This window comes from Rhinatrema bivittatum, chromosome 2 (genome assembly GCF_901001135.1).
Source record: "Rhinatrema bivittatum chromosome 2, aRhiBiv1.1, whole genome shotgun sequence".
Taxonomy (NCBI): Eukaryota; Metazoa; Chordata; class Amphibia; order Gymnophiona; family Rhinatrematidae; genus Rhinatrema; species Rhinatrema bivittatum.
In genome coordinates this window covers 85,423,070-85,448,971 of record NC_042616.1, presented here as the reverse complement: position 1 = coordinate 85,448,971, position 25,902 = coordinate 85,423,070, and the positions used below count along the sequence as shown (strand labels likewise).

General features: G+C 44.4%; 1 protein-coding gene across 13 annotated transcripts in view; it reads right to left on the bottom strand.

Annotated features, from left to right (window-relative positions):
• Positions 1–25,902, bottom strand: part of LOC115084076 (sodium channel protein type 5 subunit alpha-like) — a 1,049,386-nt gene that overhangs the window by 504,764 nt on the left and 518,720 nt on the right. For all 13 annotated transcript variants that reach the window (XM_029588401.1, XM_029588411.1, XM_029588408.1 and 10 more), the window contains exons 15-16: positions 22,789–22,965; positions 19,986–20,342 (exon numbers count right to left, since the gene is read on the bottom strand). In XM_029588401.1, the coding sequence (XP_029444261.1) occupies positions 19,986–20,342; positions 22,789–22,965 (534 nt within the window). The remainder of the gene's footprint in view (positions 1–19,985; positions 20,343–22,788; positions 22,966–25,902) is intronic.

Below are 25,902 nucleotides of genomic sequence, written 5' to 3'. Positions count from 1 at the left end.
GTTAGCCAGATACACTTCTCTGGCTTTACTTTGGAAGTCTATTCAACAGTGCAGCCGGCTAACTTAAAGTTAGCTAGCTAGTTATAACTGCCTAACTTTAGGACAGCTCTTTGGCCGGACCAGACTTAGCCAGCTAAGTAATCTAGCTAACTCTGAATATTGGAGTTAGCCAGTTAATTTTGCTGGCTAACTCAACTCCTCCCAGTTAGCCCCCAGAATGCCTTTAAGTTATCTAGCTAAATTCTAGTCACCTAACTTATTAGCCAACTAGCAATTAGTCAGATATGTGCCCAAATATGCATTAGTCGCCTAACTTCTGAGCTAGCTAGTTAAATGCTTTTGAATATGGACCTCCTAGTTTCATAGGATCCTAAAAGGTAGGTGGCTACAGGGATAGAGTTAGGGTGAGGAAACAAAGTTATGAGCTTAACATTGATTTTCAGAACTTGGCACCTAATTTAGGCCTGGATTTATCAAAATGCACTAAATATCGCATGTGATAGAAAAAGGGGCATGTTTTATGGTAATAGGCAGTTTATCGCAATTTGCACTAATACCTATGCGAAGCGCTGTTAATCTTCACAAGAGAGCACTGTTCTGTTCGTACGTCTCACTTTCAATGTCAAAGTGGCACCTAACCCCTACACTAATACCTAAACCTCACCTCGAGTTACTAGGTGGGCTTCCCATATAGATATAAATATCTGTCTAGGGTGAGGGCATTATGGCTACTCTCTCTCTCTCTCTCAGATTTATAAGCAATTTGATAGAGTAACAGTTTGTGTAGTTCCCATGAGCACTGTGGTTGGAGATTTGATCTGGGTAGTGTGAAGAAAAGGAAGGAGGTCAAACTTGCCAGCTCTAGGATAGTACTTGGAAGGAAAATGAACTCTTCTCTGGAATTTGATCCTGGGAAGTTAAGCCACTAGGAGAGAGTAGAGGGATTCTGGCAAGTCCATCAGCTGAAGCATGAGCACTGTGTTCAGGATCAGGAGAGACTCTGTAACTGGTTAGTGCTACCACAGAGATCCTGGAGAAGAAAGAGCAAAAGACTAACCCTTGGGAGTGATTTAAAAAAAATGACATTTTAATTCTAAAGATATAACTGGGAGAAGTGGTGAATTTCTGTACTTTTTGAGCTGGATTTTCTACTATTTTTTTTGCTGTGGACTTCATTTTGTATTGCTGAATGGGTTATTTTACAAGTAAATTGTCTCTCTGTTTGGAGCACCAAGTAATCTGTAGATTGTGTTTTTTACTTTTGGAAGGTAACCTCTGCTCAGCTTGGCCTTGCAGGAGTTCCTACCCCTATTCAAAGGGACCAGAAACTGATTACCCTGTCCCGGTTACGTGAATCCAGTGCTCTCCAGAGCTGGGGGGGGGGGGGGGGGGGGGGGGTTACATATAGATAGATAAATAGATGGATAGGGATAAATATATTTATTTATTATTTACAGTCATTTATAGACAGCTCATAAAAAGAATCTCCTGATATACACATACAGCCCAATACAATATGAGGTGCGGGAGAGCCGGTGCTCCCAGTTGAGCACCCGCTCTCTCAACGCGCACCCAATCACCTCTCCTTGGCGCGTGATTTTGTATTCAAATGAGGCCCGGCACTAATAAGGAAATGCTAGGGACATTAGCGTGTCCCTAGCACCTCCTTATTAGCGGAAGCGGAGGCTGTCAGCAGGCCTTTTCAAACCCGCTGTCAGCCACGGGTTTAGAAAATGGACTCCGGCAAAATTGGGGGGTAATAAGGGGTAATAATAGCGCATGTAAAACGCGCAGCCAAATGGGGCTAAACAGTGTGCTCAGTCGAGCGCACCGTTCTATATCGGCCTGATAGATGTGTGTGTGTGCGTGTGCGCATGTAACCATCTTATTGCAGTGTTTTCTTTTATCCAATTGTTCATTTCTAAAAAAATGTTTTCAACATTTATTATTTATTTAATTATTATTTTTGGCCTTTCGGACACTTCAAAGTGGATTAAATACAGGTTTGTAGTAACATAGTACTGTCTAATTGTACATTCACACAAATGAATGTCCATCAACATTTCCCAATCCATGAAGCACAATGTTCTCTTTGACAGATGGGTGATTACAAATGTAGTTACTTTCTGTCAGGCCACTTGGCATGACATGATGTATATGGATTTCACAGTAAGCAACTGGCCTGACACAATTGTCTAACCATTTGCAGTGTCTGAGTAAACATTTGCCAGTCTGTGGTTGTTACTATCTGGAAATGACATGGATTTCTTGTCCAAAATATGCAAAGCTAATTTGCAAAATGTAGTTTTCAACTGTCAGTTATGCAGTTAAATATTTCAGGAGAGAGTTCCAGTCAGCCTCCAAGAATATGTTGCAGTCTCCTTCTGACTGGTGCTGAACAAAGCCATTGCCACAATAGCCCATATCATTTGCACAGCAATGTGATGGTAATAGCACATATTATTGCTGTTGACCCCAAATATCAAATTAATATTAAAGCAATGCTCATTGAATCTTTATTGAATTGTGAAAATCTAATTCAGTGTGCTGCTCACAGTCATTAGGTTTCTCAGATATGTTTAAGCTGGCTCAGGATCTTAGCTTCTGTAATGTGGAGAAGTATACACAATTTCAATTCATGGATAAATGGCTACCTGTCATTATAGAAAAGAACTAATATGGAAACTAGTTTAGCAAATGCACTGAGAAAACAGGTATACATGGTTTATTGTGACACACTACCACCAGCAAACCTTTACTTAATTTGTGTGAGTCCAGAAGATGCAGCGGTGTGGAAGGCTGGGGTGTGGCTGCAGAAGGTGGAGGAGAAGCCCCTGGATGGAGGTAGAGTCCAGATGGTTGGCCAAGCATTGGACTGTGGTCGCTAGAATATCTAGGCACTGCTGCTGCTGCCGCTGGAGACGTTGAGCCAGGCCTGGAATGGCCTGGAGGCCAGACAGGTCCACCAGGTCCAAGGCCTTGGCAAACTGTTGGCACTGTGGACCCTTGGACTGGGACAAGAGGTGGCACTACCACCGAGGGATTGCCCCCAATGGTCCTCATCGCCGGAAGGCGGTGCAGGTGAGGACAACCCGGCTGGAGCTTAACCTATACCAGCCGTCGTTCCCCTCAGGTTGAGCCCTTGGGTACCAGGGCTGGCAGAGTTTAGGTGCGGGTCTCCTCAGAGAAGCAGAGTCCAGCGGCAGGCAGAGGTGGTGTTGGGAATCCAGATCAGGGCAGGCAGCGAAGGTGCAAAACAGAGAGCCAAACCGAAGGTCAGGGGCAGGCAGCAGATGAGCGGAGACAAGGTACCAAGCCAAAGGTCAAGACGGGCAGCGGACGGGCAGAGACGAGGAATCAAGCCGAAGTCAGAACCAGGAGATCAAGCCGAAGAAAAGGAATAAGGAACCAGGAACAAGGAAGGGCATGGAGTCAGGAACAACAGGAACACCGGATCAGGAACAGCAACTAAGCACTCCAATGGAGAAGGACCTGTCACCAAGGCAAGGAACTGAGGACTGAGCCAGGGTTTAAATACCCCTCAGTCCTGACGTCATCTTCAGGGGCTGGGCTGTCGTTTCCCGCCTCGATCCCTTTAAGAGTCGAGCTGACTCGCGCACTTGCCTAGGGGAACACCCGCAAAGGGAAGGTCGGCGGTGTTTAGAGCTGCGTGGAGGCCATGCCAGCGGCCAGCTCGGGACCGAAGCATGCCACATTGAAGGCCAGGGAGCCTGCTAAGTGTTGGGGCAGGTAGGGGAGACCGGCCGCGGGTTGCCGCGGCCGGGAATCCCAACATGGAAATCACAGTGAATAATGAGACCAAAACATTTCAGCATCTACATTTGAAGAACTACAAGGTTATATCAATTTTCTTTCATAAAATAAAATGGAGATTCAGTGATCTCTATGAGTAGAAGGAAATGGACATCAAATTCCAGGTAATATTAAAAGGAACATGCGTCTAGGCGTGCGAGTGGAGAGACGCTGCAATTTTAAATTGTGCTCGCAAATCATTTCAAAATCTTCTCCCACTAAGTCTTTAGCAGCTTTTTTGTGGGCCTGCAGGTGGATTTTAAAACATGCTCACGCAAGGGAAAAATCAGATTTTCTAAGTAGTCCACCAATTTGCCCGATTCAAGACCCCTCTGGTTCTTCATCCTGCAGGTCCCCCACTTAACCCCGAACTCTCACGCTGGGTTAAATGTGCTAAAACTCAAGATCTCCAGACTTGCTCCTAATCAGGAACAGAAGTAAAGTTACGTGGATAATAAGCCAATGTGCGCCAGGGCCAGCTTTCTTAACATGCGTATTTACGAGTGTAAGTCTTGGCCCCGTCCCAGAATGCCCATTCCCTGCTCCTTTTCCACTTCTTCTTCTTGATGTGTGCACCCATATTTCGCAGCTTCTTAAAATGTGCATTGCTCATATGAAGTCAACTTATGCGCATATTTGGCCATTTTTGCATGAGCAGCGCTTTTAAAATCGATCAGCTAATGCACTATGGGGCGGATTTTCAGAGCCCTGCTCGCGTAAATCCGCCCAAAACCGGGCGGATTTACGCGAGCAGGGCCCTGCGCGCCGGGAAGCCTATTTTACATAGGCCTCCCGGCGCGCGCAGAGCCCCGGGACTCGCGTAAGTCCCGGGGTTCTCGGAGGGGGGCGTGTCGGGGGGCGGGCCCGGTCGTCGCGGCGTTCCGGGGGCGTGTCGGCAGCGTTTTGGGGGCGGGTACGGGGGCGTGGCTCCGGCCCGGGGGCGTGGCCGCGCCCTCCGTACCCGCCCCCAGGTCGCGGCCCGGCGCGCAGCAGGCCCGCTGGCGCGCGGGGATTTACGTCTCCCTCCGGGAGGCGTAAATCCCCCGACAAAGGTAAGGGGGGGTGTAGACAGGGCCGGGTGGGTGGGTTAGGTAGGGGAAGGGAGGGTAAGGTGAGGGGAGGGCAAAGGAAAGTTCCCTCCGAGGCCGCTCCGATTTCGGAGCGGCCTTGGAGGGAACGGGGGGAGGCAGCGCGGCTCGGCGCGCGCAGGCTATACAAAATCGATAGCCTTGCGCGCGCCGATCCAGGATTTTAGTGGATACGCGCGGCTCCGCGCGTATCTACTAAAATCCAGCGTACTTTTGCTTGAGTCTGATGCGCAAGCAAAAGTAGGCTGATCGCGCTTCTTTTAAAATCTACCCCTATATTGATAGATAGGAGACTGTGCTAATTTTTGGTTCAAACCATTACTATAGAAGCCAGAATTCATGAATCACTAAGTGCCTCAATTTAGGTGTCTAAGGGGGTCATTTTCTATAGCTTTCGCACGCGAAGAGTCCCTTTTCGCGTGCAATAGCTAGATCGGGGCAGAGTCGGCCCCGGAAGAGGAGGAGTCAGGGAGTCATCAGGGCAGATGCGGCGGAAACTTCGCTGGCGGCGAAAAGGTAAGAACCCTTTTCGCTGCCAATAGCATGCCCAATAGCACCACCTTTTACTATGGCGCTATTGGGTGCTCAAGCCAGCAGCGATACAATTGGTACAATTGATACAGAAACAATATGCAACTTCACCTTGAAGAGTGGGTGCAGTTCTGGTCTCCACATCTTAAAAAGACACAGCAGAACTAGGAAAGGTGCAGAGAAGATAACAATAATGATAAAAGGGATGGAATGGCTCCTCTATGAGGAGAGGCTACACAGGTTAGGTCTCTTCAGCTTAGAAAACTGACAGCTGAGAAGGGACATGATAGAAGTTTATAAAATCATGAGTGTAGTGGGACGGGTAAATACAGGATGGTTATTTACCATTTCAAATCATACTAAAACAAGTGGACACTCCATGAAACTAACAACCAGCAGATTTAAAACAAATCATATTACGTACTTATTCACTCAGCGTTGTGGAAATCTGTTGCCAGAGGACATGGTCAAGGTGAATAGCTTAGCAGGGTTTAAAAGAGGTTTAGACAAGCTCTTGCAGGAAAAACCCATAAAACATTATTAGCCATTTAGACTAGGGAAAGCTATTGCTATCCCTGAGTGAGAGTAAAAAAGAAATAGCTCTATTTTTTGGGAACTGCTGGGTATTCTGCCAGGCATCCTATCCATGGTCATTGTTCGGGATAGGATGATGGATTCGATGGACCTTGGTCTCACTCAGCATGGCATTTCTTATATTCTTATGATATTGTGGATATCTTGAAAACCAGACTCACTGGGTGGTCCTTGAGGCCTGAGTGGGAAAACACTGCCTACAGCTACTCAGTTACTATAAACAGAGTTCCACACAAATCTGCATTCTTTCAGTAGTTTGGATTGCAAACTCTGAAACCCAGACAAAAGATATTCCACGCCACAGTCTGAAATTTATGTAACAGAATGTAAGGTAATGAATAGTATGTCTTATGCAGATTATTTTGTTTCCTGTTTTACAAGGGTCCCCAAACTCAGCCCTCATGAGACTGAGTTTGGGGACCCTCAGTAAGTTTTTCAGGATTACCACAATGACTATGAATGAGATCTATTTGCATACACTGCCTCCGATGTTTGCAAATAGGTCTCATGCATATTCATTGTGGGTTGTAGCCCTCGAGAACTGAGTTTTAGGCCCTCTGCTGTTGTACATTTGATCATATTTCTGTCAACCTACAACCAGTTTTCTGCCATCTAGCTCTATATTATTTAGCTGATGTTATGCCCTCATCTTTGAGGTCCTTGTGCTTTAGGTTTTATGTTCTCTTCATGCTTGCTATGAAAGTTGTGAGAATCAGTATGTGATCTAGAGAGCAGACATTCACTTCAGTAATATCATCTTCAAATCAATTGCCTTTTCCGGGACCAAACGTTAGCTGAAATGTCTGAAAGCATATCATTAGAAAAGCAAGACCGTGCTTCTAGAACACTGACTTTTCTTATGACTTCACCTGTTAACAAGAGCAGACAAGGAGGAGATGCTAATATAACACTTAACAAAAAAAGCCTGCACTTCACAACACTTTTATAATCAGGTTCACTATCTTAGGCTCAATATAGCCCACATCCTTTAAGCAGAAGTTGTGATTTGCCTGACCGGAAAAGCAGTCCTTCTAGTGCAGGGAAACCCGATGCTTTTTCCGGGTGGATCTCTTGGCTACTTTGGAGAGGTCTTGCTCTGAGGAAGTTGAGAGATCCACTCTTTTAGTTACCTTGGCAAAGGAAAGTGATAGGCAGCGGATTCTTAGAATTTTATTTTGGTTACAAAATGTTTCCTTTATGGGTTAATGTATTTAAATTTTTTTCTGGTGCGTTTAAGGAGTCACGGGCTAGAAGAAGGATTTTCCTGTTAAAGATTAAATCAGTTTTTTCATTCAAAAACACACTGGGGTAGATTTTCAGACGAGCGCGAATAGCCTACTTTTGTTTGCGCTCCAGGCGCAAACAAAAGTACGCTGGATTTTAGTAGATACGCGCGTAGTCGCGCGTATCGGCTAAAATCCTGGATCGGCGCGCGCAAGGCTATCGATTTCGTATAGCCTGCGCGCGCCGAGCCGCGCAGCCTACCCCCGTTCCCTCCTAGGCCGCTCCGAAATCGGAGCGGCCTAGAAGGGAACTTTCCTTTGCCCTCCCCTCACCTTCCCCTCCCTTCCCCTACCTAACCCACCCGCCCGGCCCTGTCTAAACCCCCATCCTACCTTTGTCGGGGGATTTACGCCTCCCTCCGGGAGGCGTAAATCCCCGCGCGCGAGCGGGACTCCTGCGCGCCGGGCCGCGACCTGGGGGCGGGTACGGAGGGCGCGGCCACGCCCCCGGACCGCCCCGGGCCGTAGCCACGCCCCCGTTCCCGCCCCCAAAACGCTGCCGACACGCCCCCGCAACGCCGCGCGCTCCGGCCCCGCCCCCGGCACGCCTCCCGACACGCCCACTCCGAAAACCCCGGGACTTACGCGAGTCCCGGGGTTCTGCGCGCGCCGGTGCGCCTATGTAAAATAGGCTCACCGGCGCGCAGGGCCCTGCTCGCGTAAATCCGCCCGGTTTTGGGCGGATTTACGCGAGCAGGGCTCTGAAAATCCGCCCCACTATGTATTGAATACGTCCCATTTCTTCACAGGGACTGAATTCGTAGGATACGTTGAATAGTGAAGACGAATTCAGTCCCTGTGAAGAAACGGGACGTATTCAATACATAGTGGGGCGGATTTTCAGAGCCCTGCTCGCGTAAATCCGCCCAAAACCGGGCGGATTTACGCGAGCAGGGCCCTGCGCGCCGGGAAGCCTATTTTACATAGGTCTCCCGGCGCGCGCAGAGCCCCGGGACTCGCGTAAGTCCCGGGGTTCTCGGAGGGGGGCGTGTCGGGGGCGTGTTGGGGGGCGGGGCCGGAGCGCGCGGCGTTGCGGGGGCGTGTCGGCAGCGTTTTGGGGGCGGGTACGGGGGCGTGGCTACGGCCCGGGGCGGTCCGGGGGCGTGGCCGCGCCCTCCGTACCCGCCCCCAGGTCGCGGCCCGGCGCGCAGGAGTCCCGCTCGCGCGCGGGGATTTACGCCTCCCTCCGGGAGGCGTAAATCCCCCGACAAAGATAGGATGGGGGTTTAGACAGGGCCGGGCGGGTGGGTTAGGTAGGGGAAGGGAGGGGAAGGTGAGGGGAGGGCAAAGGAAAGTTCCCTTCTAGGCCGCTCCGATTTCGGAGCGGCCTAGGAGGGAACGGGGGTAGGCTGTGCGGCTCGGCGCGCGCAGGCTATACGAAATCGATAGCCTTGCGCGCGCCGATCCAGGATTTTAGCCGATACGCGCGACTACGTGCGTATCTACTAAAATCCAGCGTACTTTTGTTTGCGCCTGGAGCGCAAACAAAAGTAGGCTATTCGCGCTCGTCTGAAAATCTACCCCAGTGTGTTTTTGAATGAAAAAACTAATTTAATCCCTGTGAAGGAACGGGATGGATGTAACCTCATATATACAAAAAAATAAGATGAGAAGAGTGGATTTATAAAGACTGTTTTTTGAAATTTATATAAAAGCTGATTGTGTACTTTGAGGGTACTTTATTGTGTATTAGAGGAGAGCCGGGTGAGGATTAACACACTATGACACATTGTAACATTTAGTGCGTCACATTGTTTTTTGATGTTTATTTTTAATGGTGTGGATGTAGTGAGTGAATGTGTGTGTTAGTTTTAATTCTGTCTAGTGAGAGTCATGTTTTTATATTAATAAAAATATGTTTTGCATGATATTATTGTAGTCTATAGTAGATTCTCTCATTTTGTATATTGTTATTTAAGCTCGAGAGAACGAGTGATAATATATCCCTGGTTTTGTGTTTACCTTAGCATATGCGGCATATGACCAATAAAGCACTATAATAGCAGCAATAGCACGCTCGCAACGTCATCCTCAGCATGAGGGACTGTGTGGTACGGGTGTGGTGCTGGGCAGATCTGCAAGCAAAGGCTGTGATTCAGATACCAAACAATAACCAAAGCAAGCAATCTCTTCTCTTCTCAAAAACTGATTATTTATTAAATATCTATGGACATTCCAATTTCTAACGCCTTGAGTGAGGTAACGAAAAAAGCGTCAATGCTTTCTCAAGATAGCAAGGCTGAAAAATCCACCCAAAAGCTTTCCAGCTCTAATGAAGGCAGGCCGCCCAAGTTACCTATGCTGTGCAGACAGACGGTGGACAGTGGGTGAGTGAGGCAGTCATCCCTGTATGTAAGCCAGACTGGTATTTTGGCCTCACACAAGTGGCTAGACATGTACAGAACCGCACTGGGCTACTTATGTCCTTTGCTGGAATGACAGCAATCTTGGCAATCAAATGCATCGATTATAGAGCAGTACAACATCTGGGGCACGTCTTTATTCACTGCTACTGTTGTAAAGATCCTCTGTTCCAAGATATCAGAGTGGGGCCCCGGTATTACCATAGCGTGGCAGGCCAGCCCTTCCGCTTCAGCACCTTCCGCTGAGGTCTCCCCTGAGGGGTTGGATGAAAGCGGCAGCAGTACTGTAAGAGACAAAGCTGCAGCAAAGGAGAAGCCCCCTTCACTGAAGATGTCAGTCTTACCTGAGGTGGCTCATATGGGGAAATCCGAGACTGGGTGGAGTCAGACACTCATGTGGGTAGGGCCAGTGGTGATCCCGGAAAACTCTCCTGGGCTGATCATATGGAGGCCCAGGAGCAAAAGGAACTAGAAGCAGCAATGGTTCTCTTTGTCATTGGACAAGGCCGGTGGACAGTGATATCAGTGGAGCTGGAGACTGCACCGACGTTGACCTTAATGTGAATCCCTCCTGGGCAACTTAAAGCAATGTCAGCCCCTCATCTGGGCCAAGGCAAGGTGAGATCACTGGACACCGAATCTACCAGCTCTGGGTCTTCTGGCCATCCGAGGCCTGCATCGGGTTACAGACATCAGGATCGGAGCGAGCAGTACATGGCCGTTACTCTGTCTCAGGCTGAACAGATTTACGGGGTGGTTACCTCGAAGGTTAACTTCATGGTTTGTTGGCCAAAGACTTTCAGAGAATTGTGCTGGATGGTGATGGAGCTGTCTGCCTTGCCAAGCAGTTCAGGCATCTCCTCTGGAGCAGAATCTGTGCTACCCAGAGATTTCCCATACTTAGCTGGAAAAAGGACCACTGTGTCAGAGGACACTTTCATCTTCAGAACTTCTGATATGTTCAGCAGAAAGAATCTCCTCGATCAACCTTTAACCCCCTGAGGTGAGGGATCAATCCTGGGCGGTGCCCAGTATCCTGGGTGAGAAACCCAACCTGTACAAGTTTTCTCATGGACAGAGAATAGTTGACCAAAAGGTGTTGGGTATTTTTGCCTCCAATACCCTTATGTCTCTGTTCATGTAATGAACTTTGTGGAGGAGAACAGGGATGCTGGCTGGCCAAGCATGCCAACAGAACCATCATGAAAGTTGTCACAAACCCTCAGGGAGTGAGGGAGAACCATGACTACAGGAGAGCTTTGAACCATAAGGTGTCTGAGATGTACCTAGGGCGGAACATATACAAACACACAGTGGTGTTTCTCTTAAAGAGTGGTGACCAGATGCCTCACTCTGTGAGCTGCCTGCTTCCAAATGGACAGACAATTAAAAAATCAAGTCCTGAACATTCTGGGTCTTGAAGGATTCTTAAAAGAAAGGTTCCCCCAGTGAAGATTTGATTTCCCTCTGAGGTTGGGTGAAGACAAATTTGAAAGACTGTTCCTGATTGCTACAGAAGCGACTCTGTTTTATCTCTCTTATTTGTCTTATGCTTTGTTCAGGGTGTATCCTGCTAGCTTGGTGAGGTTCCTTGGGAGAGTAAAGATTAGATACCTCCTCTGGGTGAGGGTGGATGTCCTCTATGGAGAGATAATTCTTCTGTCAAGGAGATGACCTGGCCTACAGCAGAGACCAAGAAGAACAGAAGGTGTCACATAATTCTGAACTGTGTCAGCCCTTTGGGGAAGGGACTTATGATTAAAATCACCCTCATCGGGGGTGAATCTGATATAAATTATCATTGATTTTGGATATGACATGTCCTAATGTTGAATCTTCTACACATAGTTCATAAAAGTTTAACATTTATAAAATGGGTGTTTGATTTATTTATTGCATTATTCATGATTAACTATTGATTTATTTTGCAGGTAGAATCCTCTCACAGGATCTGACATCCTTCACATTAATGCTTTATTTAATTACAGGAAATGATGTTGCTGGAGAAAAAGAATCCTGTGTCCCAATCATTAATGAGAAACCTTTCACAGGATATTTGATAGAAAATAGTAGGAAGTTTTAAAGAGAGATATTACTCAGATGACTGTAATGTATTTAAAATTAGTTAGTGCCCTTCCCAGGGTGCACCTTCTTGAATAGGCAAAGTTCTAATTTATTTATTTATTTATTTATTTTAAGTTTTTTTATACCGATTTTCCTGCATAAAATGCATATCAAACCGGTTTACAATGAAACAGAATGAGCAGGAAGTAAAATTCCTTAGTCTAATACATTTAAACATCAATAATGAAATAATTTTAAACAAAGCAAAAAGCTAAATAACATTAATAAAAGTTAAATTATTAACATAAACATAATTATATTAGAAGGAGCACAAAGGTTAGCATGAAGGGGAGCACACCCGGCACGCGACGCCTGGTGTAATTGTGCCGTTAATCGGGTCGCCGCTGGCTGGTCGTCATGACGTGGGGGGGGGGGGGGGCAAGTCTTCACATAATTGCTTTTTGTTTACAGGAATTGAACTTGAGGATTTTGTCTAACAAGTCTTAAGTGTTGTGTAATGTGCTTACAGTCTAATAAATGGTGAGAGCATCCCCTCATGCTTAAGGGTGATGGCAGCATCCTTTGCTTGCCAGCAGTGGCACTGCTAGTTATTGGTTCAGACTAATTACTGTTCATCTTACAGGAAAAATTGGATCCACTAGTTGTGTGTTGTATTTTCCATTGTGCTTCAGTTTAAAGTAAGCTTTTAATTCTCCAAGCTATGCTAATATTGGTTTCCACAGAGTAAGAGCTCACCCTGGTGGCCAGATTTATTATTACATATGCTTACTAATGTATGTTTTCAATGTTTTGTGGAAAAATTGTATATAAATGTCCTTCCTCTCAGACATTTTTTTCGTGGGGGAGGGAGAATGTGGCACCCCTAAGGGTTGCCCACTAGATGTCACTAGGTCTAGCTTTCCATCCCCCTCAACCCCTCCCACCTGGAGGGCTGGGTTTACATATCTCAATCCTATTTAGCCCAGCCATTTTAGAACTCAATGTGATCAATTTTAGAGAGCCTCTGAACAAGGAGGATGTTTTGATTTTACTCTCTGGAGAGGCCTCCCAACCTCACTCTGCACCTTCAGTTTGACAATATAGCTCATTGAGCACTCCCTGCCAGAGGGTCCTTCTCATATTAATTACAGAGAGAAACATTTTAATGCCAGATTCCCTTTTAGGGTAAAGGGCTCTCATCCAGAGGACTGAAGACCTGTGAGCCTCCTCTATTCCAGGGTATACATATTTAGATCATTCAGCCTCTCCTCATAAATCTTCCAATACCGATCCCACACCATTTCGGTCGCCCTTCTCTGGACTGCCTCCATCCTGTCTTTATCCTTTTTGAGATATGGACTCCAGAACTGAACACAGTACTCCAGTATTTCCTTCTATTCCCCACTAGCCATTACTTAGGAGGAAAACTATCATAAGATTGCATTCTAGCATGATTACTTCCACAGATCAATCATATTCTTTCTCCTTCAACCCTTTGATACACAGCTGGCCGCTGTTTGGAATTCAAAAAAAAAAACATGGGAGACTCTGTTGTGAACCTCTTTATTCCTCCTACAGAGCTAAGAATTTCTGCCTTTCAGCAGGAAGAACTTCTGCCTTGAAGGCTATCTCTCAGGAATCTCTTTCCTCTCTCAAACCACACCTTTTCAGGATCACAAAAGGGGCTGGTTTTAGAACTAGAAAATACCTTTACAGTTCCTGTGCTAGGCATTCTGTCTAGCGGGGAACCCAGAGGATCCCTGCATTAATATAGTGGGCTGATTCACAGTTTCAATCATAGATGTATAATTTTTGTCTTGGGATATTAAACCTCCTGTTACTTGGAACAACTTGAAAATGTATATTACTATAAACAATATGTTAATATTCATAAAAAAGAATATCTCACTTATATTCCCATGCAGGGGTCCATGTGCATCACCTCAGTGACATGCCAAAATGTGCCAGCAACCTTGGATGTCTGGATCTAGTTTGTTAGGATAGTGCACTACTGCCAATCCTTGTGATCAACTCCATTAATCATATCCTAAATGAACACAGAGGTCCATATTCAAAAGCAATTAGCTGGATAACTCTTAAGGTCTCTGGCTAAATGTATATTTGAGCACTTATGCAGCTAAATTCTAGTCAGATAACATGATCCAGCTAAAATTTGGCCGGTTAAGTTAGGGGCATTCCAGGACTGTAAATGGGAGAAGCTGAGTTAGCTGGATAAGCTAATCGGCTAACTTCGATATTCAGGGTTAGCTGGACAACTAATCCAACTATCAGGGTCATTCATCAAAATGCGTTAGGGCGTTAACGCCCACCATAACACATGCATTATTTTTCGTATCGCGCAATGCGTATGCAAATTACGAAAATTTAGTCAAAGGGGAGTAGTTTGGATGGGGTTTATGAAAATGAGGGATGTTTAACGTTGCATGCAATAGTGTAATGCTGGAAAGAATAACACCTGGCGTTAAACAGTAGAGATGTGAATCAGAACCGGAATCGGTTCCGATTCCTGGTTCGGGGACTATAGTGAAATCTTTTTCATGCGGTCCAATCAGGTTTTTTTTTTTTTGTTTTTGTTTTTTAATCGGCTGCACCCGAGCCGATAAACAAAAAAACCCACCCGACCCTTTAAAACATATCCTTTAGCTTCCCCCACCCTCCCATCCCCCCCAAAAAACTTTTTAAAATTACCTGGTGGTCCAGTGGGGGTCCCAGGAGCCATCTTCCCACTCTCGGGCCGTCGGCTGCCACTAATCAAAATGGCGCCGATGGCCCTTTGCCCTTACCATGTAACAGGGTATCCGTGCCATTGGCTGGCCCCTGTCACATGGTAGGAGCGCGGGCCATTTTTAAAAACGGCGTGGGCCATCCAGTGCTCCTACCATGTGACAGGGGCCAGCCAATGGCACGGATACCCTGTCACAGGGTAAAGGCAAAGGGCCATCGGCGCCATTTTGATTAGTGGCAGCTGACGGCCCGAGAGCGGGAGATCACGATATTTTCAATCGTCAGAAAAACAATTCACATCCCTATTAAACAGTGCAATATGTCTGAAATGGGATTTACAATAAATATTGCGAATCCTGGAGAGAAAGAGAAAGAGTGAGCACCTTTAGGGTGGCACCCAGGTAGAGCATGCATTGTAGAAATCTCATCTTTGTGTACCTTTCCTCATTCCGAATCACATTACATCTTTCCTCATTCCAAATCACATCAAATCTTCACTGATGTGTACTGTGCTGTTCATATGTCTGACTGTGTATGTAAAACTGCCCCTCAAACCCTAAACCACCACCAAAACCTCACCTCGAGTTACTAGATGATCCTCCTATTGTGGTATAAATAGATGACTAATATGAGAGTCTTATAAAGGGTCTCACTCTCTCACGAAAGGACACCAATTTTCAGGACACACGTAAATAGCATGCAGGTATGCCTAGATATGAAAAAAACACAGCTGTCAAGAGCCCTAATATATCCTGACAATTTAGTGGTGTGAATTCTAAAACAGAATGGGCTCATTGTTTGTGATTGGCTCTTGCATTCAGGCATTTCCATTTCACATATTGTACCTGATCTTATACAATATATAAAGATCTGACAGGTCACATTAAGGACAAGTGATATTGAAACCAGATTAAGATGACATTTGTTTAATGTCTGTTGTCGGCTATTTGTTGGCACTGATTATATTCCTCCACCTTTTTCGAAAGGCAAGTTTCAGCTTCGATCTCTTTATAAATACAAAATAATTTTTAAGAAATATGTACATTGTTTTTGTAACACTATTGATGTAATGTATTTTTGGTAGATTTATTGACAAAAAGGATAACACCCCTTGATGTACAACCCTATGAGAAGAATTATGAAGCAGAAGTGGTTACCTTTTTTATATGGAAGATTACAATTGAAATATTAGATGGTATAATTTTGATATTCTTATGCATACATTATTAAAAATAATAATTTATGTGGCTGAACATATAGATATAAAGTATTTCTTACATTTTTTTTAAACAAATTTTTGTAGATTTAAGAGAAAAACCTTTGTATCGTGGTGAACTGGAATTTCACATATTTCTTCTGGGCAAAAATTATTTTCCAATATCTTTTACATAATTTGAATGATTTCCAAAAGAAAATTTTGTTAGAAGCAATACTTAAAACCCCCTGAAGAAGCTTTCAATTAAGCAAAACATGTTGGGAATGGAATGATATAAAAACGAATATTGTAGTAGGAATGATGTAAAAAAAAGAGTACTGTAATTTTTTAATGAGAGTGTGCGGATGATTTATATATATGTTTGTTTTTTGGGTGTAATAGGAAGGGTATGTTGTTTTATGTATGATTAATATTTGGATAGATGTTTATAAGGGGTTAACCTTTTATGTATTTCATAATGTAGGGTATTTTTGTATCACTAAAAAATTTTTTGTAAAAATTTGGTTATGAAAATGGAAGAATGATGCAAAAAGAATATTATTCTGGGAAAGAATTAAAAAAGAATATTGTAATTTTTTAATGAGAGCATGTGGATGTTTTATGTATGTTTGGTTTTTTGGTGATAGGAATAGTATGTTGTTTTATGTATGGTTGATATTTGGATAGATGATTATAAGGAGTTAAACTTTTATGTATTTCATAAAATAAGATATTTTGATATCATTGAAAAAATGTTTGTATTTAAAATTGATTATGAAAATAATTATATTCTTTAATAATTTATTGAAAATTTAGTAACCGTTGTACTAAAGTGCATTAATTCTATCACAAGCATTAATGCACTTTAGTACATTGTCCCCTAAAGTTTTAGGACATGTCAGAGGGTAAAGGTCTGTGCTCAAGAAAAGCAATGAAGGCTCTGCAGCCCTGACATAATTTATGGTACTATGCTGGGCCTACCAAGTCTTTGTTGTTTTTTTTTTGTAGAGAGCAGGGGTATGGGTTGTGGATAGGCTTGGTGCTTGAGGGAAAAGAAAAAGCAAGAGGAGGGAGTGGGAGCAGGGAAGAGGAGGAGGTGAAGGGAGGTCCTCCAACAAAAACAATGACCAAGACTTTCTTCTCAATCCTTTTCTCTTTCTTCTTGCCCCTCAGCATCCCACCTCTTCCCCTCCCCCTCTTCTTCAGCCCTCTTCTCCCCCTAAGCCCACACCTACTTGCTCTCAACCCCTGTCCCATTTTCTTCCCAGCCTTGCTCTCTACCCCTTCCACCAACTCCCTTCCCCCTAATATCCTCACAAAACCTCATTCACACCCTCCTCACACAATTCCCTCATTCCTTCACTCTGCCCCACCCACCTCCTTCACTCACACCCCCTCATTCTTTTAACTTTCCACAATCCCTTAATTTCCTCCCCCACAATCCCCTCACCCATTTCCTTCACTCCCAACCCCACAATGCCCATATTCTTTTACTTCCACAATCCCTTCACACCCACTCCTCCTCCCCCAGCGCTGCTGCAAAGCACTCACCCATCTCCTAAAGAATCATGACCTTGCAAGGCCTTGGGGGTGTCTTCCTGTTCTACGACTGCCGGCGCCTGATGACCAGCAAGCCGCAGAGCAGAAAGAGGGACCAAGGCGCTGCAAGGCCAGCATCCTCTGATTTTAGGAGCACTGGGCAACTGGCCAGGATCGGGGATTGGGGCAGGAAGAGCGGCAGCAGCAGCAGTGGTGACGGCTGCTGTCAGTTGAAGGGGGATAGCACCAGGCCAAAGGCTTCATGCCTTTAGCCCTCCCCCCCCCCCCCCCCCCCCCCTGCTTTCAACCCCTATAAAATTAGGATGAAAATTGGTTTAAGCTGATTTTCACTTTTGTAAATATCCAGGAATTTATGGGTGAAAATCCATTTAAACCAAAAATGAAGATCCCTAAAATTAGGGAAGCTCTTTTTGCCAAGAAAAACAAAAGCATAAAGTGAGGATTTATTTCTCAAAGCTTAGAGAGAGAGAGAGAGAGTCTTTCCTTGTTTACTTTCCTGATGTCAACAGCCATGGGGATGGTTTATAGCAAGTGAATCTGTTGTTGCTACAGGGGGTGTTTCCTTAAAGGATAGGATCTTGTTTACTGGAAGAGCCTGTCCAAAAGGAAAAGAGCAGCTGCATTTAAGTTTAGTGAACTGTGCTAAGCAGCTGGATCTAAGGTCTACTGAACTAACTGAGCTGTGTTAAACAGATGCGTTAGGCTGGCTGAACCGCTAAAGGAACGGTGCTAAGCAGCTGGGTCGAAGTTGGCAGAAACTCTGTGGCTAAGCAGATATCCTTGAATTGCTGTAAGCTCTGTGTCACAGAGTAAGTTTTGACAAAAGCTTTTGTGAACTAAAACAACTATGTTATTGTATTGAAAACTGCTTTCTGCACAAAGTAAAGCCAGTCACATGTATGGCAAATCGGGTGCATCCAGTGCCTGAGGGAGACTGAGTTGTGAGAATATGCATCCCTAACTTCTTTTGGGCCCTATTTTGAAATTCCATTTAAAAAAAATACATAATACGCAGAGAATTCCACCTCCTACCCCCCCACCCACCCAGCTTTTATTTTTTATTTTTATTAATTTTCAAAAATCCAAACAAAACATCCACTTTGAACACTAATAAGGCGTTTACATTAACAAAAAATCTAAGAAATATTTATCTTTTAGGATAACACCACCATTTTACCCATTAGACCACAATGAATGAGGGGGAGGAGAAATATACGAGATCAAAAAGAAGATAATCTTTAAAGGAAAAGAATTAACTTGAAATGACTTGCTTATCTTTCATAGGATGAGATAACCTAGATATTGCTACTTCACAGTAGAACCCTCTTGGAATCTATAAAACTCTTTAGCTGTTCCGGAAGAAAAAAACCATAATTATCTCTATTGAACTTAATTATACATTTGCATGGGAACTGTAGAAAAAAGGTTGCACCTATAGCTAGAGTCTCTTTCTGCAAGGCCAGGAAGCCTTTCCTTCTCTCCTACGTAGATTTAGTCAAATCAGGAAAAATCCAGATTTTTTTGACCCATGAACAGGGTGTTAGATTTTTTAAAATAACTTTTCATTACCGTACTCAGGTCTTTTTCAGTAAAGAAAGATATCAGTAGTGAAGTTGTCTCAGATATTTCATAGGCAGAAGATTCTAGCTTGCTGTTAAATTTCCCAGATCAACAGAAATAGCCTGAGGTTGCATTTTTGAGTGAGTAGGCAGAAAATATACTTTATCCAAGGAGGGGAGCAGATTCATTTGTAACGTCTAAGAAATATTTTCTTAGGGTAACTCGTGGAATTTCTCCCACCACCCTTGGAAAGTTTAAAACTCGCAAGTTTAAATGTCTTAAAGCATTCTCAATATATTCCACTTTTCTTTTCATGGCTCCACAATCTTGGATAATAACACATGGTGCAAAATCCATTTCCATAGCCTTAAACTTTTCTAAAGTTTCTTGCTGGTATACTTCATTATTCTTTGAGATAATTTCCATTGGTTGAGTTATCGCATTTATTTTCATTGAACAATCAGAAAACATTTTTACCATAGAGGATGAAAGATCCCATAGGGAATCTAGAGTGACTACCGCTGGTTTCTGGACCATAGTTGACAAACCTTGGCTCAACAGGGGTTCAGCAGCAGGCATCTCTCCACCCAACACCAGGTCAGCCGCTCCAAGTAATTCCAAGCCTCCAACAGCTTCCTCGCTGGCTCCCGACAAACCAAACATGGGTGAATCACATGGTGCTACATACTCGACCTCCGTATCCATAGCTCCAACACCGTGACTCTGAGCGGAGCGCGGCGACATGTCTCCCCGTGTTTCTAGCAGCAGCCCTTCACCCATAGGAATCAGCGAGATCTCCTCCGAGGTCGGGGCGGGTTCTCCTCCCCCCGCCGCGACAGCCAGAACGCCTGTCCCTCCATGCAAAGTCATTCCGGTGCACTGAAGGATCGTTTTCTATCCCGGGGGGGAGTAGAACTCAAGGGGTAAGTTCTTACTCTCCCCTTCCTTTTCGGAGGTATCGGAAATTCAAAAAATAAGAATAAATTTAGAAAAACCTTCCAGAGGGGCAGCTCAGTGCTCCGGTCAAGCCGCCATCTTGACTCTTCCCCCCCCCCCCCCCCCCAACCAGCTTTTCATCCTATGAGATCTACAGTTTTTAAACAAAGAAAACTGCCACATTTAAGATAATATTGATTAACAAGGTACTGCAGACATATAACAAAAGGAGAAGAATAGCTTGAACACTTACCACTAGGTTTCCTATCACCATGACCAGCATGAAGACTAGAATGCACAAAGGTTGCTCAGATACTTCCATACAGTCCCACATTGTCTCAATCCATTCTCCACAGAGAACACGGAATACAATAAGAAAGGAATGGAAGAAATCGTTCATGTGCCAGCGTGGCAATTTACAGTTTTCGTTTATCTTGCAGACACAGTCCTTGTAGCTTTTTCCAAACAGTTGCATCCCCACCACAGCAAATATAAAGACTATAATTGCCAGGACCAGGGTGAGGTTACCTAGGGCTCCAACTGAATTTCCAATAATTTTAATGAGAGTATTTAATGTTGGCCAAGATTTTGCCAGTTTGAAGACTCTGAGCTGTGAAAAAAAATGTAAAAAAAAAAAAAAAATCAGAGAGAAATAGAGCAAATAATGCCACATTGTTCAAGGGCCTTTGCAATAAAGCTGAAAATGAACAGTAAGGGCCTTTTATGCTTTCCACAAATAATGTGCTATGCATTAAGGCCTTAGGCTCCTAAACATTATGCTGCAATAATGAGTTTGCGCAAAGTAAAAATGTTTACCGCATGGTAAAATGGGTTCTTGCAGGCAAACTGGAAATGATGAGCAGAATGTGTTATCACAAACTACTACATGTTATTTCCTGGCCCCTAAATCAGACTCAATGCAGATTTACTAACTAGCTACACTGCACGTGCATGTATGCAAAACGGCTCATTGGCATGCCAAGAAGTCGCATAGCATGTGAAAAATCGTTGTGCTCTGCACTACTCTGGGAAAGTTAACTATAACTCAAGACGTGTTGTTAACTTTCTACCCCAGGAGCATCACCAGGTTAAGGTGACTCATGCTCCTAGTACAAGTTAATGGGGCAACAATGCTCTGTAATAGACCCCTCCCAATGTCCAAATACCCTGGTGGCTCATGTAAGAATCCCTGAACACAGATGTAAGCCAAAGGGTACCGTGAGTAAGCTCTACCCCTGAGTTTAAAGTCATACCCACTTTGGTACATAATGTCGACCTCCCATCTCCAGACCCGCCCCAGGTTTACCTCCTAAATTGTGAGGATATTCTGGGGCAGAAGTGATCCCTGTCAAAAGCAGGATAAATTCAAAACTCTCTGCTTCACGTGCGTGAATAAACAGGCCCCAGATTACCTATCTCAATGTCTTCTTCAATCCTACTAGTTGGCCCTTCTTTCCTCCACTCTTCTGGTCTCTGCCAGACTGTCCTGTACTAGACTCTGAGGGGTGGATTTTAAAAGGCCTGCGCGCGTAAATCCTTCCGGATTTAAGCGCGCAGGGCCCTCGCGCGCTGGCGCGCCTATTTTGCATAGGCCGCCGGCACGCGTAAAGCCCCAGGACACGCGCAAGTCCCGGGGCTTTCGAAAAGGGGTGGGAGGGGGTGTGCCCGGGGGCGTTCCCGAAACGACGCGGCATTTCGGGGGCGTGCCGCAGCGTTTCAGGGGCGGGCCCGGGGGTGTGGCGCCGGCCCGGGGGCATGGTCGAGGCCTCCAGACCAGCCCCCGGGACTGGAGGACGGAGCGGGGCTGCTGGCTGGCGTGCGCAAAGTTACGCCTGCTTTTAGCAGGCGTAACTTTGCCGACAAAGGTAGGGGGGGTGGTTTAGATAGGGCCGGGGGGGGTGGGTTAGGTAGGGGAAGGGAGGGGAAGGTGGGGGAGGGCGAAGGAAAGTTCCCTCCGAGGCTGCTCCGAAATCGGAGTGGCCTCGGAGGGAACAGGCAGCGCGCGCTGGGCTCGGCGCGCGCATGTTGCACAAATGTGCACCCCCTTGTGCGCGCCGACCCCGGATTTTATAAGATACGCGCGGCTACGCGCGTATCTTATAAAATCCAGCGTACTTTTGCTCGCGCCTGGTGCGCGATCGCGTATTTTTTAAAGATCTACCCCAGTGCCTTTAGCTGCTACACACCAAATATCTGGAAGAACTGCTAACTTTGCATCTTGAGCCCTGCTACCTCACCTTCAGAAAAAAAAAAAGTTAAAGCATAGCTCTTCACCCAGACCTTCCCTGCAAAAACCTCCAGTCCACTGACCTAACCACCTGAACCACTTGATTATCCATTTAGATGGATAACTTTTCAGTTATCCATCTAAATGGCTTTTGAACATCTACCCCCATATGTTTATAAATTTTAAATGCAATCTAATACACTGTTCAAGCAGTCTACTGAATATTCTTATTAAATTACAAATCTTTACATTGTTATAAGTGGTATGCTTGCCCTAATGGGCCACTAACATACATAGAAATAAAGGTCAACAAATAGTCCAATAGGTGATACGACCTTATTGGACTAATATATATACATGTTTAGCTTTTAAGGGCTATATCCCCATTAGATTGTACTTTATTATAGATTATCTGTTCATTTTATTCGATATGTTCCATGTAAACCGCCTCCCCGGTGACAGTTATCTCTGTTATTTGTGAACTGGAGTGATATGTATTGTATACAGGAACTTCCGGTATATAAAAACCAAAAATAAATAAATAAATAAATGTGCAGTCTGCATTGGCCTAAGAAAGAGGACATAGCCTTTGAAAGCTAACCACAAATATATTAAGGTGATACCTTTTTTTGGACCATTTGTTGACCTTTATAATAAGTAATACCTAATAAAGTAATTTCAATAAAGTACAGGGAAGAAAATTAATTTCTTCCTACTGAAGAAATTTAGTAACAGAAAATAATTTTATTATAGAGAAAATTGGCAAATCTAAACTTTAAGAAACGGGTTTATGAAATGAGGAAAGGGCAAAAGATAATAAGTTAGTTACCAATCTGAAGGAACGCAAAATAGAGAAATTCCCCTTGCTGCTGGACAAGCCTAGCTCCATAAGGCTCAGACAGACTATTATGCTGTCAAAAATATTCCAGCCCTGCTGGAAGTAATAGTATGGATCCAGGGCAATGATTTTGAAGATCATTTCTGCTGTGAAAATTCCTGTGAAGACCTGTATAAGAAAAATGGGAGTCATGTTATTGGCTAGATAGGCAGATGCATATCAGACTAAGGTGTCATTATGTAGGCTAAAGGACATTTTTAAACTTTCAAAAAGTGTTGAAAGTATCATTCTGCATAACAAGGCTCCTTGTCAAAGTATTCTAAAGAAACTTCCCTTTCAAACAGAGGATAGGAGTATTGTAACCCTGCTGCCTATAGTTATAATGCTGAAGAATATATATTAATAAGCAATAAGCAGGGATGTGACATTTCAGGTTAATTGAAAAGGCTTTCATGTTTTATTTTTGGCTTTGTTTGTTTATGTTGCTTTTATTTTCATTTTAACTGTAATTGTTGTATTTGTACATGTCTGTTATGTATGTTTACTGTAATCCATTGAGGTCTGTGTATCAGCGGGCTATAAATCTTATAAAGTGGTTGTTTCTCCCCAGTAGCCTTTTACGTACATATAGACTGAATTGTTTTTAACATTGTAACAGTTAGTTCCCAAAAACAAAATGCATTTTTATTACTGCAGAGTTGTAAATACAATATGAGTTCTACAGTAATATTTGGGGGAACACAGAGGGATTATGTTAGCAGCAGTGCTTTTGTTCTAGAAAGAAAGGTGCCAGATGCAGTGCTGTCCATAGGGGATAAGGGCAAGGAAAATCCAAGCAACTGTTCAGAGCCCCTCCCCTCCTTGCCATTCTCCATCCCCATCCCCCATGATAGCCCTGCTACTTGCAACTGGATACAGGGTTCAGTCTCAGCATGATCCTTTTTTCTTCCTATCTGCCCTCCTGCTAGCAGGACACTTACTAGAGCTGAGGTTTTACCTGCTGCTGCCTCCTCTGCCACAATGATGGCATGGTATAAGCACCAGCAGGGAAGGAGGCTGATCGCTTGTGGTAACTTCTGGACGCCTCTCCCAGGGGATACTGGGAGCAGTATGCAGATGAGCCTTCCAGTCCTCCTCTACTGCAAAGGGTGCGGGGCCTCTGGAAGCTGGGGCTGAGGAAGTCAATCCCTGGATCGCTTGCAGTGACCTCTGGCCGTCTCTCCTGGAGGATGCTGGGAGCAGTATGCAGATGAGCCTTCCAGTCCTCCTCTACTGCAAAGGGTGCGGGGCCTCTGGAAGCTGGGGCTGTGGAAGTCAATCCTTGGATCACTTGCGGTGACCTCTGGATGTCTCTCCCGGGGGATGCTGGGAGCAGTATGCAGATGAGCCTTCCGGTCCTCCTCTTTTGCTTTCTATCTCTTTCTCTCTCTCTCTTCCCCCCCCCCCCCCCAATGGTCACTTGTTAGTAGATGCACAAAGGCTCCACGCATATGTGCTATAGGGATTTTAAATGATCCATGTGTATTTGCAGGCACGTGATAAAATTAAGTGTATTTTTGCTCATGTGCCCAATACACATGTTTATGGGTGCACGAATGCTACTGTTTAAAATTTACCTGTGAATCATTAATAAAGTCAATATTAAAATTATTGTACAGGAAACCCCCTAGATTTCTTAACTTTATTGGGTCTCTGTACCAGTAAAGCCATCTTTAGGGGCATAAGGAATTTGCATAGCTGTACAGATGGTCCCAGCTTTAAAATTACATAATTCTGAGCATTCAGTTACAGTTTTCTGGCTAACAGTCAGTTTGAAACACAGATAGGCAGAGAAACACAAATAGGCAGAGAAAATAACACTTCATCATAGGTTACAGCAACTGGACATTGTCTGTTTGATTGTAATATTTGACACTGCACTTCCTAATTATCTGACACACGGGAACCATATAGATATTAAACAAGAGTAGCAAGTATGCTGCCCCTTAGGGAGCTGCAAGATAACCAAAAAGTTTGGAATTTGGGAGCAACAAGCCACATGAAAAATACAGTTTTTTTTCACAGACATAAAATATGCCTAGCAGATGGGAAATGTATTTCTATGATGAGGAAAGGAGAAGGATGGCTTACATGTGCCACCACTGCTAGGTGCATACACACATTTCTCAAGAAAGATGCTCTGTGTGTGACAGACTTGAAGGGAAGCAGTGAAATGCCTGACAAGCAAGGGCTTCATTGTCCTCTTCTGTAAGAACACATGCAGATTAAAAAAAGATACAAGCATAGTGGCACAAGAGAATGTGGGTGATAACCTATACCGGATCATTTGCACAGTTGAGGAAGCTAAAATAGTTTTCCAACCCCCGCACCAAAACTGCATGCATACACACATGGCACAGGTGCCTGGGGCACAGATGCCCAGATGAAATAAATGGCTTGCTGAACAAATGCATGATGGCAGATTTAAAGGTATCCCTGTACATAGAGACACTGACATGCGTGTGCGATCTGAAAAGCAGAGTGACATGTGCACCACTGCCAGAGGCAAGCCACAGCAGAGTAAGTCAGCCACTAGAGCTAATCCATAGTGATCCGAGCGGACCAATGAAGACAATGGTCCCCTTTTGGAAACTCCAGGTACACAAAGTCACTAAAGAAAAACAATGAAGCAACCCAAGGAGTATGTGACAGTGAGAAGCAACAAGTTCCAGTGTAAACCTAGATTCATCCGTATGGACAACTGAGGAGAATATATGGACCGAGCGACTCATGTGTATTTCAAGTGACAAGGGATTGAGCATCCAAACACAGTGCCCAATGCAGTTCATCTGCAAGTTCTTCCTTATCTTATGCCACCCTGGGTAACCACCCAGCTTGCCCTACCCAAAGGCTGAAACTGAGAAGTACTCATTTAAGTGTGAAACAATCATTGAGGCCTTTTGTCTCACACATGTATACTACAATAACCATTTTTCTTGTCTCTCAGGCTCTTAATTTTGAGATTTTTATGTAAATAAATAGCTTTAATGTTTCCATTCTTTAGCTGTGGAACTCTGTTTACAATAAGGTAATTTAACTTGCTGTATTAGATCAGTGGTTCTCAAT